The sequence below is a fragment of the Capricornis sumatraensis genome, chromosome 1 (genome assembly GCF_032405125.1).
Source record: "Capricornis sumatraensis isolate serow.1 chromosome 1, serow.2, whole genome shotgun sequence".
NCBI classification, from domain to species: domain Eukaryota; kingdom Metazoa; phylum Chordata; class Mammalia; order Artiodactyla; family Bovidae; genus Capricornis; species Capricornis sumatraensis.
In genome coordinates this window covers 251007222-251026855 of record NC_091069.1, presented here as the reverse complement: position 1 = coordinate 251026855, position 19634 = coordinate 251007222, and the positions used below count along the sequence as shown (strand labels likewise).

Genomic DNA, 19634 nt, shown 5'->3' with positions numbered 1-19634 from the left:
CTCTCCTCACCTGCGGCAGGTGCAGCTGCAGGCCCTCGCTGGGGATGGGCTGGCGAGACGGGGTTTGATCCAAGTGCAAGTTAAAGATAGTCGCCAGGGCGGACTGTGCGGCCCGGGCCTTGGCCAGCTTTTTGTTCCTCCCAGAGCCTTCAAAGAACTGGCCGTCCACGACCACGGACATGACGAAGTTCTTGGCATGGCTCTCCCCACTCTCTGAGAGGAAGTCGTACTTGAGTCCCGGGCGCAGCTCGTTCAAGATCATCACAGGGTTCTTCCCACTAGGCGGTGGGAAAGGCGGTGGCCCAGGCAGGGGCGGCTGGGCCAGGCCGGCGGGCACTGGGGACGCGGCCAGGCTGAGGTCCCCGCTGGAGCTGAAGGAATCATCGCCATTGGAGCCCAGGTAGAAGGGCACCTCCGACCTGTCGGGCGTCTCGAAGCCATTGAAGAGCGTGTCAGGGAAGTCGGCCTGGTCAGACGTAAAGTCCGCATTGGTGGACAGGCTGCGGCCCATAGCCAGGTGGGCCTCAGAGGCGTTGGGGAACTGGACGAATGAGCGCAGGGCCTTCTCGGCCGCATGCAGCTTGGCCTTCTTCTTTGTGGGGCCGGAGCCCTCGAACACCTGTCCGTTGACCTCGACGGACATGAGGAAGAGGGGCGCGTGTACTGGCCCCGTCTGCGACAGCAGCGTGTACTGCAGGCCGGGCTTGATCTCGTTCAGCTGCATCAGCGCGTTCTTGGGCAGTGCGGGCCCCGGCGCCCTCCTCCGCTTCTTCAGGCGGAACTTGGCATGGCCGTTGCTGCCCTCGTCCAGGGCCCGCTTCCTGCTGGTGCCCCCGCCGCCCCCGTTGGAGAGCGGGGCACCCTCGCCAGGCCCTGGGGCCCTGCCGTCCTTGGGGGGCGCGCCGTCCAGATTGCAGTTTTCCTTAACATCTGTGCTGCTTGAACCTGCGGTGCCCAGAAAGAGTAACTTACAACGCCTTCGTTGCAGGATCTTGTAAATGCAAAATTTATAGATTCCTTTATCTCTCTTTGTAACTGGTTAAGTGATGTGTGCTTATATATCTTATTCCTGGCTGCACTTTTAACCACAGAACTATCTGTCTACACTGGAACGAGCAATTTGATGTTCTGCTAAATAATGGCTAATCCTGTTTCTATTTAGTATCAATGACTGCATCAAAAGGTGAATCTTTAAGTCATCTTTTTCTATGAGAATATTCTGAAGCACCTAAAGGTTTCTATGCAAGTTTATCAAAATGTGGAATAAACTAATCCAAGAAGACCTTACATTAATAATCTAACATCAGTATCAACAAAGTGCCTTTTATTCCAGCCTTTCCTCCTTTTCAAGGCTGTTTCTCATACTATACTCATACTGGGCTTTCAACTGCAGCCTTTCCAGAAGAGAAAACATGATTTAAAATATGCATTCACCAGTCACTTAGTTTTTCTGGTTTAAAATATTCAATTAATATGTGCAGTTGTTTGATTTGGTTCATGGATAAGTCTTAGAAAACTGTTTATGTAAAGTGTTCTGGCCTTTTAGAAACTATTTTAAAGGACACAGCTTCACTTCTGATGCTCAGTTAACATTTTTTCAATTGGGAACACATGTAAGAATTAAAGATTTTAAAATTAAAAAAAAAATTAAATAAATAAATAAATCTTAAAAAAAAAAAAAAATAAGTTATGGGGACCGATTTGTCTCTGAATCCTTAATACACCCCATGATAGAAAAAAACATATAAGGCCAGACATGAAGACTGACACGCCGATGGTGGCCACAGCTTCCTAACTTCCTGAGGCTGGCAATGTGCTCCTTTTTAGAAAAACAAATATTTGATGAAATTACAAAATAATTTGGTTATACTACCTTTTAAAGGTAGTTTATTTTTACAAGTAATAAAAATAATTTTTAGAACTCTAAAAGTTCATGGCAAAATAAATATGACTTTAACCTCAAAAAAATGGGAATAAAAAAAGCACTCCCTCTTCCCTTTAAGTTTATCAAGCTTTTTGGAAAAGAGAAAAAGCAGTAACTTCTTGTTTTCCTGGTTAGCTTGCATAGGCCACTGGCTGCAAGAAGCACAAGGTTAATGACCACCAGGCTTTACAATACTGTTAATGTGAGTGTATTTAAAGCCCTACTGCTAACTTTTGAGAATCCACAAGTGTTTTCAGCAATGGAATATTGCTCACAATCATAAGCTGGTTTACAGGTGCCCCATTAGGTGGCCCCACTCCATCTCTATTACTTAATGTGAAAGAAGATTCTGACTATGCTAAGGAGGCCATTTCTATTCCTTAATGTGAAAGTAGATTCTGAGGATAGCCGTAAAGACCTTCACCAGCTGGACCCATGGGAGGTACTTAACGTGGCAGCAAGTCTGGGTCCCCGGCTGCCAGTGCCCACAGTTCAAGTTCCTGGGCTCCCGGGTTGCCATCCTCACTGAGATGCAAGAATGGTGCTCATGTAAACACAGCCACAGGGAGATTGACTATCTCCGCTATGGCTGAGATTAAGACACTGCTAAGCCTTCCCTGGTGGCTCAGACAGTAAAGAGTCTGCCTGCAGTGTGGGAGACCAGGCTTCAATCCCTGGGTGGGGAAGATCCCCTGGAGAAAGAAACAGCAACCCATTCCAATATTCTTGCCTGGAAAATCCCATGGGTGGAGGAGCCTGGCAGGCTACAGTCCATGGGGTCGCAAAGAGTTGGACATGACTGAGTGACTTCACTTTCACTTTTCAAGCCTTCCTAGCTCACTGCCTCCCAGGTACACCTGGCACACACACCACTTCTCCCAGTTGACAAAGCTGACGGAATGAACACTAAATTTTCATTTATAACATCCTCCAGCAAAAGCTCAATAGGTTACTCCTTTCGGTGCTCAAAGGAAACAGAAGGTTAGAGAGGGCAGAGCGAGACAGTTTAGATTAACAAGTGAGCGAGAGCATGGCACACCGCATGGCTGCGTACATTCTCATGTTACTGCCAAACAGAATTATCAGTAAAGAAGTCAAATTACGGTAAACATTCTGACATGCATTTAACCAAATGTTCATACTCTCTGAAATCAAAGCTTTCCTTCAAGAAATAAAAATAGTCAGTGTTGATTATAGAAAAATACACTTTCTACAAGAGAGTTCACATGAATTCTACATTCTCATGTGCTTCAGTTCACACGGATTCTATGTTCTTATGTGCTTCAGGAGCTCGCAAATACTACTCATGCTCTACTTTCCTAAAAACGCTTCTACATAAAGGCAAATAAAACACCAGAAATGCAAGAAGACAGCCCACCCTCACAACTCTTCTTAGATAGATGCTTTCTATTTCCATAGCATGCTATTTTATTTCATAAACGTGAATACTAATCATGATAAAAACGATTCATTGCTTTCAAAATGACAGAAAAATATGGGTCTGGCATTTCAGTTTCAGCACTAGAACCAGCAGCTCATCTTTCCAGAAACTGTATTCAGAAGGACTCTTTATCTGGTAACTGACCCCCAGAGCAGTCTGGGGATGGTTACATAACCTAGAGCATTGTGAAGCTTCTTCCCAAACCCCACGACCAGCACCGTGGACAACAGCTCACAGTCCTCACGGCAGGGGGAGGGCTGCATGGGTGACAGTGGGCGTGGGGAGTGGGTTGGCCCCAAAGCCCCCCGAGAGTGACCGCTGGGGCAGCAGCCTGGAGAGAGTGCGGGCAGCCAGAGGCCACACCCACGCCGCAGGAGGACGCACTGCCACATGGCCTGAAATCGCACCTGGTCACGTCTTCTCATGCCAGGGTCCTGGGTGTGGCCTCCCACATGAGGGCACACAACTTCAGGGTCAGCTGGCAGAGACCCAGCAACCCACAGTACCCACTACCCTCGGGGACAGAGGCCTGGATTCTGCGAGCAGCCAAGCTAACCCCAAGGCCACAGCTACAGGCTCTGGGTGAGGCCGCAGGATGCTGGCTGAAGTGTGTCCTCATCCCGAGTGACTGTTCATCCCTTACACCCGTGGGTTCTTCCAGGGACACCTCAACACACACAGGTAACAGGGAAGGGCACACATCACACGCACCAGAACTCTCAGCTCCGCTGTGACCTCCCTACAGAACATGCCCAGCCTCTGTGGGAACATGTAACCTTATCTAACTGCTCTGCTACCCGGGATCAGCAACAAACAGAACAGAGAAGTGTGTCTACTGACTCTTTACAGGGAACAGCGTCAAGGGTGGAGCCAAGGCCAGGGAGGGCAGTGAGGAGGGGCTTCAGCCAACTCCAGCCCTGAGGCTCATCAAACAAGACCAACAGACTCGTGTGAGCCCTTCCCTCAAAGTGCAGGACAGCCCACTGCACCTGAAGATTCCAGGCACCGTCACCTACACGGCCAATCTCAAAGGCCACCTTAGATTTGGACAGATGGAAATCAGGGCCACTGTTACGAGAAGCACATAGGGACAGGAAGCATGTGGCTTTAGGGCATGTGTGCCTGGAGGCTGGGCCCCGCGTTTCAGCCATGTGCACTGGGGCCCCAGGGCAAATACAAGAATAAAAATTCAGACAAACCGCTATAAGGAAAACGCCCACAGCAGACTCCGAGACCTACTGTAGAGAATATATGAAAATTAAACACATGCCACTGTGAACAGGCTGTATCGAAGAAAAAAAATGACCCTCCCCAAATTGGTCCCATTGCATAAATTTACAACACTAAGATTTTAATAGGAAAATGAGCCACTTGACACTACAGGATAGGCCTGGATCTTACTCATGTTTTCTTCATCTTCTACATCCATGGCAAAATACTTTTGAGGGTTTCTTGACTGGCGGAGGCTGTTTCTGTCTGCAAGACATCAAGAAGACCACACTGAGTGTACAAGTAATTGAGTAAGTCTCCTCTGTGGGAAAATGGCAAAACAGGATGGTTAGGTCTGCCCTCTGGACAGCATTCTGAGGCTCCCACATTCTGAGTGCATACCAGGAACCCCAGGGTCCCAGCCAGGACTCTGCATCTGGGGTAGGGGTGGGGCAGATTTCAGGCCACGTTGCAGAGGGCAGCCTGGATTCTGGGGTCAGGACCATGGAGAGCTCCAAGCCAGGGCAGGGTGAGGACCTATGCATTCCAGACTCCTCAAGACAGACCCCAGACAGAACTCAGGCCCGGCTGCCACGTGATCTCTGCTCTGGGGAGACTTCAGTTTTGGGGTCATAAGATAAAGCTGTGGAGCAAGAAACATGCCTCAGCATTCACCCCACCAGTCCCCTCTCATCTTGAGCAGCATCGCATGGATGACATTAAAAAGCAAGTAATTCCTCAAATTTGTTCTAATTTCTTAACCATGTATAACTTATTATTTTGTTGGCAGGAGAAACCACAGGAAATCCTCAAAAAACAATTATTCCAATTATATAATTTTTGACAAATTCAGGAGTTTCCTCTTCCTAAATATTTTGGCTGTACTTTGCAGGATTATACTAACGTGTTTGCTGCTGTTTGGTTGCTAAGTCATGTCCGATTCTTTGAGGACCTGAAGGACTGCAGGATGCCAGGCTTCTCTGTCCTCCACTATCTCATGAAGTTTGCTCAAATTCACATCTATTAAGTCGGTGATGCCATCCAACCATCTCATCCTCTGCCACCCACTTCTCCTGCCCTCAATGTTTTCCAGCATCACGGTCTTTTCCAATGAGTTGGCTCTTCCCATCAGGTGGCTAAAGTATTGGAACTTCAGCATCAGCCCTTTCAATGAGTATTCAGGGTTGATTTCCTCTACGATTGACTGGTTTGATCTCCTTGCTGTTGAAGGGACTCTCAAGAGTCTTCTCCAGCACCACAATTTGAAAGCATCAATTTTTCGGCACTCAGCCTTCTTTAAGGTTGAACTCTCACATCGTACTTAACTACTGGAAAAACCATAGCTTTGACTATGGTGGCAAACTGATATCTCTGGTTTTTAATATGCTATCTACATGTGACATAGCTTTTCTTCCAAGGAGCAAGTATCTTAATTTCATGGCTACAATCACTGTCCATAGTAATTTTGGAGCCCAAGAAAATAAAATCTGTCACTGTTCCCACTTTTTCCCTTTCTATTTCCCATGAAGTGATGGGATCAGATGCCATGATCTTTGTTTTTTGAATGTTGCATTTCAAAACAGCTTTTTCACTCTTCTCTTTCAACCTCATCAAGAGGCTCTTTACCTCCTCTTCACATTCTGCCATTAGAGTGTGTCATCTGCATATCTTAGGGTGCTGATATTTCTCCCAACAGTCCTGATTCCAGCTTGTGCTTCATCCAGTCCAGCATTTTGCATGATGTACTCTGCATATAAGTTAAAAAAAGCAGGATGACAATATATAGCTTTGATGTATTTCTTTCCCAATTTTGAACCAGTTAGTTGTTCCATGTCCGATTATAACTGTTGCTTCTTGTCCTGCATACAAGTTTCTCAGGAGACAGGTAAGGTGTTCTGGTATCCCATCTCTTGAAGAATTTTCCATGGTTTCTTGTGATGCACACAGTCAAAGGCTTTAGCAATGAAGCAAAAGCAGATGATTTTCTGGAATTTCCCTGCTTTCTCTATGATCCAACTGATGTCGGCAATTGGATCCCTGATTCCTTTGCCTTTTCTAAACTCATAATAAAGAATCCCATCAAATTGCCATAGAGGAAAAAAGGAGATTGGCAAATTTTGTAGTAACATGTTGATTTGTATACAAATCAAATTGTAAATCAGTAAAAGGCAAATTTATTGCTTTTAAGAAAATGGTGACTAAAATGAGCTAAATCATGCTTATATCTTATACATCTCTCTCATATAACACATATATAAAATAGTTTCCATGACAATCATTTGTTAATAACATTAACCCTTACTGTGTATCTGGCAAATACACAGTTAAATGAGTGAAAAGTTAAATGGGTTTCTGTTTTTTGGCTGTGCTATGCGGCATGTGGGATCATAGTTCCCCAAGCAGGGGACAAACCCAGGCCCCTGCAGTGGAAGCACAGAGTGCTAACCACTGGGCCGCCAGAAGCCCCTCTGAGTTTCTACTTAGACTCCTTTATTCAAGAAAGTGTTTCAGAAAGTTTTTAAAGTATTAATATTTTATATTCATGAATTACTTGAACATATGTTTTTCTGAAAATTTACTATAGGAAAAGCACAGTACTGGATACTATAAGAACCTAAAATGAATCAGACAGACTGCAACTGATACACTTCAATAAAAATATTGTCTGGATAGCTGACTATATTAAGGAATTACTTTTGATCATTTTAGGTGTGGAAATGGTGTTTTTATCTTTTGTGATATGCACCGAAATGCTTACAGATGAAATGGTGCCTGGGATTTATTATAAAAGGTGACCCAGTGCAGCAGGAGAAAGCAGGTACAGATTACACTGAGGAGCTGGCAATGCTGGTCCTGCCGGGGGGGTGCGGTTCTGGCTGCAGTTCTGTACTGGTGTGTGCTTTAACCTTCCCACTATGGAGACTGTTAAAAGTAACTCCCTTGAGATCTAGAACGGACATGAGTGCTGACCGCCCCTCACCGCGGGTGAGGTATGGGTGCTCTGAGGAGCCTCATGTGGTGGCTGCGCTGAGTCTGGAGGGGAGGGGCGTTTGGGAAGCACAGAGGCTGGGTGAGAAAGGACTTGCTGCTGAGAGACTCGAAGGACCAATCCTGGAGGCAACCACATGAGCCGTCCAAGCACCCTGCTCTCTCTGGCTGAGAGCTGGACTCAAAGCAGGCAGAGGGGTTCATGTGGTGGGAGGTCAGAGGGCACGTCCGTCCCCTCCCCTTCAGCCCGACTGGAAACCCCAGATGGCGCAGCACAGCACAGCGAGAAGGCTTGGGCAAGGGGTAGAGGAGAGGATGGCAGAACAGCTGGGACCCGAGGATGGTGTGGCTGCGAGTCCCCATCGCCACCCCAGACTTGGAGCTGAAGACACCAGCAACCTGGAAGCACCAGTGGGCAGACCAAAACTCCCAACAAAACTGTCTCTCTGGCCAAGGGGTCAGGAGAAGCCCTCCCAGCAGGGCAGGAGACTGACAGACTGAACTGCCCCACTCCAGCCAGACCCAATCTCCCACCCAGCAGGAATACGGGGTGAGGGAGCCTGGAGTCCCAGGCCCTCTGGGCTGTGATGGCCCCTCCCACCCCGCCTGCGATGCAGTCAGGGAGAAGAGGTGGGAGCCTGGACTGCCCCCACCCCGTGGCACCCAGGTGCTTGCCCCCTCCTTGCTGGGGTGGTGCAGGAGGCCCCACTCAGCAGTGCCAGTGGAGGCCGGGGAGCCCAGACGTGCACTCCCACCGGCAGCAATGAGGCAGGTCTCCCCTCCGTTACAGAGGCCACGAGAGAAAGCAGCTGAAACAGAGGTTCAAGCAGGATTCGGATCTGGGAACATAACAGGTCCAGGTTACACTTGAAGTCACTCACCAGACTGAGAACCTCAAACTGAATGAACAAAGGCAAGAGATGCCTACCCCAGGACATCAACATTATCTGAGAAGGGCTTTCAAGCAGCAATCAAAACAGAAGTGGGAGGAATCAGTAACCAATCTCAACACAGCCTATACAGCCCGCATCACCAAGACAGACAGGCAGACCACACAAAACAGAACAGGGGACTCGGAGACCAGCCTGCACAGCATACCTGCTAACTGTTGACAAAGGCAGACAAGCCACGCAGTGAGGGGAAGACGGCCTTGTCCACAGACAGCGCTGGGTCAACCAGCCGTCTCAGCTCACACCCTACACAGGTGCTTGGAATGAACCCCAGGCTTCATACAAAGCATAAAACTAGAAAATTTTCACAAAATCATACCCCAAATTCAGAACTGGGTGAAGAGTTTGCAGACTAGCTGTCAAATCCATAAAAGAAGAAAATGATAAATTGGAATCCGTCAAAATGTAAGGGTTTTGCTCTGTGAACAACTCTGATAAGTAGATGAAAAGACCAGCTATGGACTATGAGCAGATATGTGAAAACCACACAGGCAACAAACAGAACATAACTCTCAAGAGCAGAACACACACTCATGTGAGAAAGATATTTCACCAAAGAGTGCACACAGACAGACACACAGGAAATGATGTCCATCGTCATCAGCCACAAGGGAAAGGGGCTGAGAGCCACACGCATCCACCACACTCCCACGAGAATGGCTGAAGCAGAGGACCGACGACCCAAAGGCCAGCGGGGACGAGGGGAACTGGACCACACAGCCACCTGGGAACCAGTCTGGTGGGTTCTTAAAACTAAACACAGACATCTATCCCAGAGAAATGAAGACTTACATTCACTTTAAGAAAAACAGTGTGGGCAAATGTTTACAGCAACTTTATTCATAACAGCCCCAACCCAGAGACAACCCAGATGCCCTTCTGCAGGTGCCCGGCTGGACACACTGTGGCTCGTCCACACCAGGAGCACCACAGACAACAAAAAGGAACAAGCAGTCAACACGCAACAACCTGGATGAGTCTCCAGAGGACTCAGCTGAGTGGAAAAGCCAACCCAAAGGTCACATACATTACACCTATTTACACACTGGGAGCCTCGGGCAAGGCAGGCTTGAACTGTGTGGGTCACTCAGACACAGATTTCTCTCACTAAACGCATACTGCCCACTGCACACCCCAAGGCCGGCTGAGGCCAAGGACAAGGACACAGAAGGCCGACAACCCATTACATGGGTTTTTGACGGCAGCTCCGGTCAACACCCAACCCTGTGTAGTTCAAGGGTCAACTTTAAAGGGTTCCTAAAATGAGAAAATCATAGAAATAGGGAGCAGAGCAGTGGCTGTGGGGGTCAGGGAGGATGTGGGGGTGGCTACAAAGCACAAGGGGGTGGGGGTCCTGGTGACAACAGACGCTTTGGACCTCTCCCTGGGGCCTGCCTCCCACTGAGACCGCACACCGTGTAAAGGGAACACAATTTCCCTGTATTCACAGATGCTCGTGAATGTAGGTTCTCTCAAAATAAAAATGTTGATTGAAAAGTAGGCAGAAGCTACACAGCATATTCATATGTAGCTAATCAGTGACTGGTGTGCTGAGAGGCTGGCTCCCCTAGGGTCTAGGACAAGAGGAACACACGCAGGCAGTAACCATGACGGGCAGTCTGAGCCACAGGAATCCTGTGGCCCCAGAGTTCACTCGGTCTATAGGACGTGCCTTTTTTTTCCTGCTCTTTCATACTCAAAATGTCTCACAGTAGAAAATAGTCAGGCTGTGCACCGTGCCGGTGAGTACGCATGTAACAGAATGGAGGCCAGAGACCTCTTGCAGGGCAGAAGCTGGCACTTCCAGCTTGCACAAATGCCAGCTTTCATACTGAAGGTTATAAAACAAGGCAAAATAGCAAATACAAGCAGTTCAGAGCATTTTACATAACCGTTTTTCTTTCATTCTGAAAAGCACCTTGTATGGCCTGGACCACAAACACCAAAGAATGAAAACCCCATCAAAAATCCCATATGGACAAAATTCCAGGAACTCCCAGTTAAAGAAAAGCTCTATTTGATAGCAACATTCGAATAATTTCTTCATTTTCCAGGATTCCCCCAAAGCATTAAACAGTAGGCAGGGAGGTATGGAAAGACTATTAAACTTGGCATCAAAAGACCTGGGATTTCAGTTTAACTTGATTCCAGTTATAATTTCAACTTCCCTTTTTTAAAGTAGAACTAGACACACTGATGCTAAAGTTTATGTGGAGAAATAATCAGATTTGAATAATTAGGAAAAGTCTGAACTGAGGAGCAACAAGGTGGGGCTGGTCCTCCCAGACTGGAAAGGACGGAGCCCCAGAATGTGCTCACGGCTCATGGACACAGCAGAGAGACAGACTCAGGACAGAAGGGCTTCCCCACCACTGACCAATGCCCTTTATAACAAGTGAGGCTAGACCTGGGGTGACCCCTGGGGGAAGAGGAGGCTGGACCCGCCAGGGCCCTCGGTCGTGTCAGTGTTGGTTCCCTGTGGGTTTGCGTCTGACTTCCCATAACGCCACCCAATGGCAAAGCTTTACTTTCTAAGTGGCTGGTGGGTAGATGGTCATCTATTGTGTGATTCCTTACACACTTGTAGGTGTTTCTGATGTAAGACAAAGTATAAATAAATACGTAAACTATAGCATTTCTCTCCGTATCTTATCTCTCACTGTGGAAACACCAACCTGCACACATGCCTCCCTTCCCTTGGTGAAAAGAAGGTTTTCTGGAATAAAACATGAAGAACAGCACTTACTCACATTCAAGATGCATCAGAACATGAATTCTCTGTTGTGCTGGTTAAAAAAAAAAGCTATCTTGAGGAATTCACTAAAAATTTTAAAAATGTTAAGAGAGACAGTAAACTTGACAAAACTTACTAGCAATTATTACTCGTTTTAATCTACCTTATGCTCTGAAAAGGATGGTTTTGAAAAAGTTTTACATATTCTTAATGACTGTTATGGGTTTCAGTTAGGAGCCATACACTACAAAATTTTAAAGAGAGAATTATTCAAATGAAGATTCTTCATGTTAATTCTTTTTACTATAAATCAATCAACTTGCTAAGGGGCTTCCCTGGTGGCTCAGATGGTAAAGAACCTGCCTGGAATGCAGGAGACCTGGGTTCAGTCCCTGGATTGGGAAGATCCCCTGGAAGAGGGCATGGCAACCCACTCCAGTATTCTTGCCTTGGAGAATTCCAAGGACAGAGGAGCCTGGCGGGCTACAGTCCATGGGGTCACAAAGAGTAGGACATGACTAAGCATAGCATAGACTAATTTTGCAGCTATGGGAAAAAATCGAATGCTGATTTGATTATTTATTTAACAAAGGTGATTGAAGTACAAAATTCTTTAATTTTAAAAAATAATCTCAAATTCAACAACTTAATCATGCATGTTTAGAGAATGCATTCATGACTTGTATTTTGCTTCCATTATTTTGCTTTCTAAACAAAGTAGTATCACTAAAATATTCAAAACAATCAACTTATAATACTTTACAATGAAATATTTTCCTTTCTAGGAAACCACCCAAATAATAGATGTTCAGTTCAGTTTCCCTTTAGAGACTCAGTACACACTGAACATGGTAAGGCAGACTGTGTACAACAAATAAGGTTCAAGCACTACTTTCAGAAAATGTAGTTTTCCTAGTGAAATGCAATGAAGAATAATTAAAATATGCACAGCTACTGACAGGAAGACTCTCAGAAGCAGTTATATCAAGCTTGCAGAATGCGAAGTTAATACACAAAAGACAACTGCTTTCCTACATATGAGCAATGAACTAGAATTTGACATAAAAAACAATACTGTTTACATTAGTATCACTTCCCCCAATGAAAATTTAACAAAATATGTAAAAGATCCATATGAGGAAAAGTACAAAACTCTGATGAACAAAACCAAAGAACTAAATAGCAGAGATATAATCCAGAAAGAGTCAACAATGTCGGTATCGGCTCTTCCCAACTTCACCTATAGATTCAACAAAATCCCAATAAAATCCCAGCAAGACATTCTGTGGAAATCAACTGACTTGTTCCCATGTTCATATGGAGAGGCAAACACCCAGAGCAGCCAACATAATATGAAGGAGAAGAACAGAGGGGCCCTGGCAGTCTGACTTCAAGACTTTCTGTGTATACAGCTGTGGGAATCAAGACAGATCTGAACAAAGATGGTGGAACAGAAGGACGTGCGCTCATCTCCTCCTGCAAGAGCACCAAAATCACAACTAGCTGTTGAACCACCATTGACAGAAGGACACTGGCACCCACCAAAAAAAGATACTACATCCAAAGACAAGAGGTGTACAACCACAGTAAAATCAAACCCCATACCTGTCGGGTGGGTGACCCACAAGCTACAGAACCAAAGAAGTTCCCCTGCTGTTGTGAAGGTTCTGAGCCCCACATCAGGCTTCCCAGCCTGGGGATCCAACAAAGGGACTGGGAATGCCCAGGGAATTGGGCCGAATGAACTTTCGGGCCAACCCAATACAGTCCACAGACCTAACCCCACGTTTGTTTTAGAATTTCAACTATCAGACGAGGGTGGCTCTGTCCACCCCAAAGGTCCCGCACTGGAGGTGCTCCTCCCCAGGGAGCCTGGTCCCCACTCATGCTGGGGAGCCCATCAGTACAAGTGCAGTAACATGCACACACGTGTGTCACGGTCAATTCTGGGAGCCCCAGGCCTCTGTCCACAACTGCTGCTCATCAGCAGTCAGCAACTTCCCCTCCCTGTATCCTCTCCTGGCAGACATGGCGCCTCCTACTCGTGCCAGAGACGGGCTCAGATCCTTCCTCCCTGAGGCAGACATGCACAGGGCACTCTGGGTGGCCCGCCGCAGAGCGGTCTCCAGGCCTACCATCCTATCACCCACGCCTGCACACACAGGCCCCAATCCTGGTGCTGGCACATGAGGGTGCCAATAGCTATTTGCTGCACGAAAGGATGCCTGGGTGGGTGGGCAGGGGGATGAGTGGATGGACCGGATGAATGAGTGAATGCGCGGGTGAACGAATGAATGGATGGAAGGATGGATCGGTGGGTGGGTGGGTGGGTCGGTGGGTGGGGGGATGAGTGGATGGACTAGATCAATGAGTGGATGAACAAATGGATGGATGGATGGAGGGGTGAGTGGATGGATGGGTGGGTGGATAAATGCTCTCCCTCCCTATGCCTCCCCTCACAGGGAGGTGTTCTCTCAGCAAGGCGGAAGCAGGGAAGGAGCCTGAAGCCTCAGGCACTGTTTGCATCTCCTCCATCTACGAGGGAAAGTCGGCCCAGTCTCTGGTGCCCTGTCCTCTGGCGGTACTCAGAGGAGGCTCACCGCTGTGGGTCTGGGCTTCCATTTCTACAACAGGCCCCATGCCCATCCACTTCTCCATTCTGGAAAGACGGGGGCACCCAGATGGCCTGAGCACAGGACAGTGACCATCACAGAGCACACAGACCCAGCACTCACTAGGGAAGCCCGTAACCCCAAAACACCGGAGCCTGTTCACATGGGGTTCCCCCACCCGTTCTCGGCAGCAGGCCGGGAGCGGAGGAGGTCACAGTGGAGCTGGCGGCACTCCTCGGGGCCCTGGGGAGGCTGGGGTGTGCTCCACTGTCCCCGGGTGTGACCTGGGCTCCAGCCCACCTTGGGCCTTGGGCACAGTGCCCACCAGGGCAGCAGCGTCTGCCTCAGGTCCTGGCTGGTGGTTGGTAATTAAACTGCACATCAGTCTCTTCTAACTGCCATTCACTTCCTGACGACTGAGTTAATCCACCAGAGTCTCATCCACAGCCACAGCCAACATCTGCCTTGTGGAGGGGGTGACCACAGGGATAATTCAGGATCAGTGAAAAACCACTGAGACCCCATCACTACTGACACCAAGTTGCCTGCTGCTATGCCGTACTGACAAACAATGACATTTGAAAAGCCACATGTCACACCAGGCTTTACATGTGACTGGGAGCACTCTAAAATTACACAATAGTAAGGACTATATTTCAAATCCTGTAAAACTCATTCCATAAACGGGAGGGCCAGTCCTAATAACACTCATAAATTTGAAAGGCATTTTTATTAGTTTCAAGCATAGAGTGTGTGGTAAACAGGAGCAGGCATTCACATGTGCCCCACTCATCAGCAGTGTCCACAATGAGCGTGCATGCACAGCAACCACGATGAGCGTGCACGCATAGCGATGTGCAGTGAGCACTGCTACATCTCATTATGCTCAGCCTCCCAAAATGCTGGTCTGAAAATGCAAACAGCTTTCCTACAGCAGAAAAAGACTCCAGCGTGCATGAAGACATTCAGAATTTGTGTACGGTGGGGCTAACGCAAACCACGTGAGTTACAGCAAGTTCCAAATTGTTCTTACACTTCTCAAAACTTTCTCCAATTTAAATGTCTAGTGGTGAAGAACCATGGGAAAAAAGGTGGCAAGTCTAAATTTAGGGTCTTTGGATGAGAATTCGTGCAGTTTGGGCTCCTGCCTTTGTCTCAATTCCCTGCTGCTTATCTTCCTGACATCTTGCTCTCCCACACCTGACTGATACTGTCACCCAGATGCGGGGTGGGGGCAGCAGGGATGCGCTGAGAGGCAGCACCTGCGTGCCCTCGGATCCTGGACAAGCTGATGGGCACGGCACCACTGGAGGTCTCGCACTGTGAGCCAGCCCCACTGCTCCCACTAGTGTGATTGTCTGTGATATCCAAAGACTGCCAGTATCAAGATGGGTTTCCTCCTCCTCCTCTCGGGAAGTGCACTAAAAACTGAGGCTCATTCTATTTCCTGGAGAGGTCACTGTCTCCTGCTGCAGAAGACCCCAAAGATGCGGTGCCCCTGAAAGACCCTTTCCAGCCCTGTCGGCTGCTGGGTAACGAGGTGGCCCCCAGAAAACACCTGGCTTTTTCCTCAGGAGGGGCGTCTTTGCACTGATGACGTTTTCTGTTAGTTCACGCACATTACATGGAGACAGCAAACTCTCAACATCTCTTAAAGCAGCGATTTGCCTCAAAGCCATGAGTGTGTGGTTTTTATAGTCAAGGGCAACTTCTGAATCTGGTGTTAAGAAAAAAATAATGATTTTAACATCTTAACACATTAAATTGAATTAAAGACAGAAATCATCTGCAGTGGTGAATGGAACACTCCGCGTTTTTAAAAGGCAAACACGTAACAGTATCAAACAGCATGAAGAGCAGTTTGAAGGTTGGAAAAGTCAGCAAGGAAGCGTGGCAGGAGAAGGGAAATCACAGAGCACCCATCTCTAGAGGGAGAATCCCCCAGGACTCCAAGCTGCACACTTCTGAGATTCCATAAACATCTTTCTAAACAATACTTTAAACCTGGAAGCCAACGGGATTTCTAGACATGTTTCTAGACATGTTTTTAAAATCTGCCTTTGTAAGCTGGCCCCGCACTGACATTCTATGAAGTGCCAACAGAGAAAAAGAGGAGGGCTTTAAATGGAGAGTTGGAATCACTGGCATCAATAAGATGAATTCACAGCACCACAACTCAGAACACATTCCCACAGCGCATTTGCATCCAGGATCTGCATTTCAGAATAAAAGAGGACGACTCACCTTTCCTCTCGGAGCGTCTCCTGCGCCTCCTCTTACACCGGCGGCCCCTGATGCTGAGAACGGTCCCCATAGCCTGGGTCCCCGTGATGAGCGAGCCAGCCCGGGGCAGCCCGGCCCTAGTCTGGCCCCGCAGCCACTGGGGTGGACGCTCAGCCAACCCTCGGAGCTGCACAGCTGCGACGGCCGCCCGGGGACACGTGGGAGGGCGGCTCCTTCCCCGCCCCAGGCTCACTCATCAGAGGCAGACGGAGGGGCCACCAGCCAGAGGGTGACCCGGGACTCTCAGCCCTGAAACACAGGCAGGGACATGACCCTGAAAGGGGAGGAGAGACACACTCTCCCTGGCAAACAGAATCCGACCTGAAAAAGCCCAGCATCTTCAAACACACAGAACCCTCAAGTAATGAAGTAGAACTGCCAGGAGACCAGTTCACAAAACACACCGCTCAAAATAACGCAGCCAGGCAGCACACACTGGGGGCCAGGACCCCGTATGGGGACACTGCCGCTGACCTGCATGTGGGCAGTCAGGCCAGGCAGTGCCACTCGCCCCTTCCCATGCATCCAGGTGCACAGGCACATGTGTGCGCACACACACACCACACAGTTACACACCCATGCGCACACACAGAGAGGCACATCTCGGGCCATGGGACCCCCGCACTCGGGCTGGCCCAGCACAACCCATGCCCTTGGCCCCCCTCATCCAGACAGGCGGTGTAGACACTCTCCCACGTCTAGGGGGCCCTGTCCTCCAAACCAAAGGCAGCTGCAGCCGGGAGGACGTGAATGGCACAGTCCTTCAGCCAAAGGAAAGTCAATCAATGTGTCAAACTCTTCTTTACAACATGACTGACTGTGTCTTGCAAAAAAAAAAAAATGTTCCTTTCCCGGTAATGCCAGCATCCCTTTTACAACTTAGTATTCCAAAGGTGCACATGAATTAACACCAGATTCACCAACTGCACACAGAGCTGAGCCATGTCTTATCACGTTGAGCAGCTCCTGTTACCTTAGACTTGTGAGTGTGCCCATCCAAATGTGCCCCACAGAAGAGGTTGCCCTGCACAGCCCCCTCCCCAAGGCTCCAGGCAGAGGGCACTAGGGGAACAGAATCCACCCCTGGCCTGGGGTAGGGGTGGGGCGGAGGGACCAGAGTGCAAACCCGAGTGGTGGGCCGGCTTGGTGGGCAGAGCCCAGGGACTGTCCCCAGCCTCAGGCACAGCCATTCATGCTGCTGATGGAGGCGGTCATGCTAACTCTGATTTCCTGGACTCTGTCCAGTATTTTTCCATGTGGCATCCATACACCACATGGCACATTACTTTAACTATATTTTCTTTTTGTTGATGTTCTGGCATGGGGAGAGGCCTTGATGACCCCAAGAGAGACTGTCCCTCCCCAGTGAGCCAATTCTCAGAGACAGCAGAGGGCTCAGCCAGGAGCAGTGCAATCCCCAGCGCCCACTGCCATCCAACCTCTCCCCAGACCCCTCTGCCTCAACCCAAGGCCCTCAGGCAGGGACCAGGCCACCAGAAGTCACTGCTCCAGCCCAGAGCCTGTCAGCATGACCCAAACTGGTCAGTCCTGCGTGGTTGACTCTGCCCTGCCTTGCTGTTCCCACGCTGTTATTCAGTTGCTAACACAACAAAGTCATGTCCGACTCTGCAACCCCATGGACTGCAGCATGCCAGGCTTCCCTGTCCTTCACTATCTTCCGGAGTTTGCTCAAATTCATGTCCATTGAGTCAGTGATGCCATCCAACCATTTCACCCTGTGTCATCTCATTCTCCTGCCTTCAATCCTTTCTAGCATCAGGGTTTTTTCCAGCGAGTCAGCTCTTCATATCAGGTGGCCAAAGTATTGGAGCTTCAGCTTCAGTATCAGTCCTTCCAATGAATATTCAGGGTTGATTTCCTTTAGGATTGACAGCTTTGATCTCCTTGGTGTCCAAGGGACACTCAAGAGTCTTCTCCAATACCACAGTTCAAAAGCATCAATTCTTTGGTGCTCAGCCTTCTTTGTGATCCAACTCTCACATCCGTACATGACTACTGGAAAAACCATAATTTCAACTATATGGAACTTGGTAGGCAAAGTGATGTCACTGTTTTTTAATACACTATCTAGGCCTGTTATCGCTTTTCTTCCAACAAGCTAGTGTCTTTTAATTTCATAGCTGCAGTCACTGTCCGTAGCAATTTTGGAGCCCAAGAAAAGAAAATCTGTCACTGTATCCACTTCTCCCCCATCTATTATGCGTGAAGTGATGGGACCGGATGTCACGATCTTAGTTTTTTGAATGTTGAGTTTTAAGCTCTTTCACCCTCATCAAGAAGTTATTTAGTTCTTCTTCCCTTTCTGGTATTAGAGTAGTATCATTTGCATATCTGAGGTTGTTATTTCTCCTGGCAATCTTGATTCCAGCCTGTGATTCATCCAGCATGGTATTTCACATGATGTACTCTTGTGGTTCAGCTGGTAAAAAATCTGCCTGCCATGTGGGAGACCTGGGTTAGGAAGATCCCCTGGAGGAGGAACGGCTACCCACTCCAGAATTCTGGAATGGAGAACTCCATGGACTGTAGTCCATGGAGTCGCAAAGAGTTGGACATAACTGAGCAACTTTCACTCACTCACTCTGCATAGAAGTTAAATAATCAGGGTGACAATGTACAGCCTTGACGTACATACTCTTTTCCCAATGTGGAGCCAGTCTGTTCTTCCATGTCTGGTTCTAACTGCTGTTTTTTGACCTGCACACAAATTTCTCAGGAGACAAGTAAGGTGGTCTGGTATTATATTTCTTTAAGAATTTTCCACAGTTTGTTGTGATCCACACAGTCAAAGGCTTTAACATAGTCAATGAAACAGAAGTAGATGTTTTTTGGAATTCTCTTGCTTTTTCTATGATCCAACACATGTTGGCAATTAGATCTTGGTTCCTTTGCCTTTTCTAAATCCAGCTTGTACATGAAGAAGTTCTTGGTTCACATACTATTGAATTGTAACTTGAAGGATTTGAGCATTACCTTGCTAGCATGTGAAATGAGTCCAATTGTGCAGTAGTTTGAACATTCTTTGGCATTCCCTTTCTTTGAGATCAGAATGAAAACTGACCTTTTCCAGTCCTGTGGCTCTACTGCTGAATTTTCCAAATCTGCTGGCATATTGAATGCAGCACCTTAACAGCATCATCTTTTAGGATTTGAAATAGCTCAGCTGGCATTCCATCACCTCCACTAGCTTCGTCTGTAGTGATGCCTCCTAAGACCCACTTGACTTAGCACTCCAGGATGTCTGGCTCAAGGTCCATGATCACACCATTATGGTTATCTGGGTCATTAAGATCTTTTTTGTATAGTTCTTCTGTGTATTCTGGTCACTTCCTCTTAATATCTTCTGCTTCTGTTAGCTGTCCCCATGCAAACTCCCCAAAAGGCCTTCTCACTGCTTTATCCCTCCAGACCCCAGTGGGCGCTACCATGTTCTTCAGGGCACGTATGCAGCCAGGCCTCCCCAGGGCACCCA

General features: G+C 47.9%; 1 protein-coding gene across 1 annotated transcript in view; it reads right to left on the bottom strand.

Annotated features, from left to right (window-relative positions):
* ADARB1 (adenosine deaminase RNA specific B1) overlaps positions 1 to 19634 on the bottom strand; it is a 108234-nt gene that overhangs the window by 28611 nt on the left and 59989 nt on the right. The window contains exons 3-4 of the mRNA XM_068986650.1: positions 4767 to 4841; positions 11 to 945 (exon numbers count right to left, since the gene is read on the bottom strand). Coding sequence (XP_068842751.1) covers positions 11 to 945; positions 4767 to 4794 — 963 coding nt within the window. The 5' untranslated portion in view covers positions 4795 to 4841. The remainder of the gene's footprint in view (positions 1 to 10; positions 946 to 4766; positions 4842 to 19634) is intronic.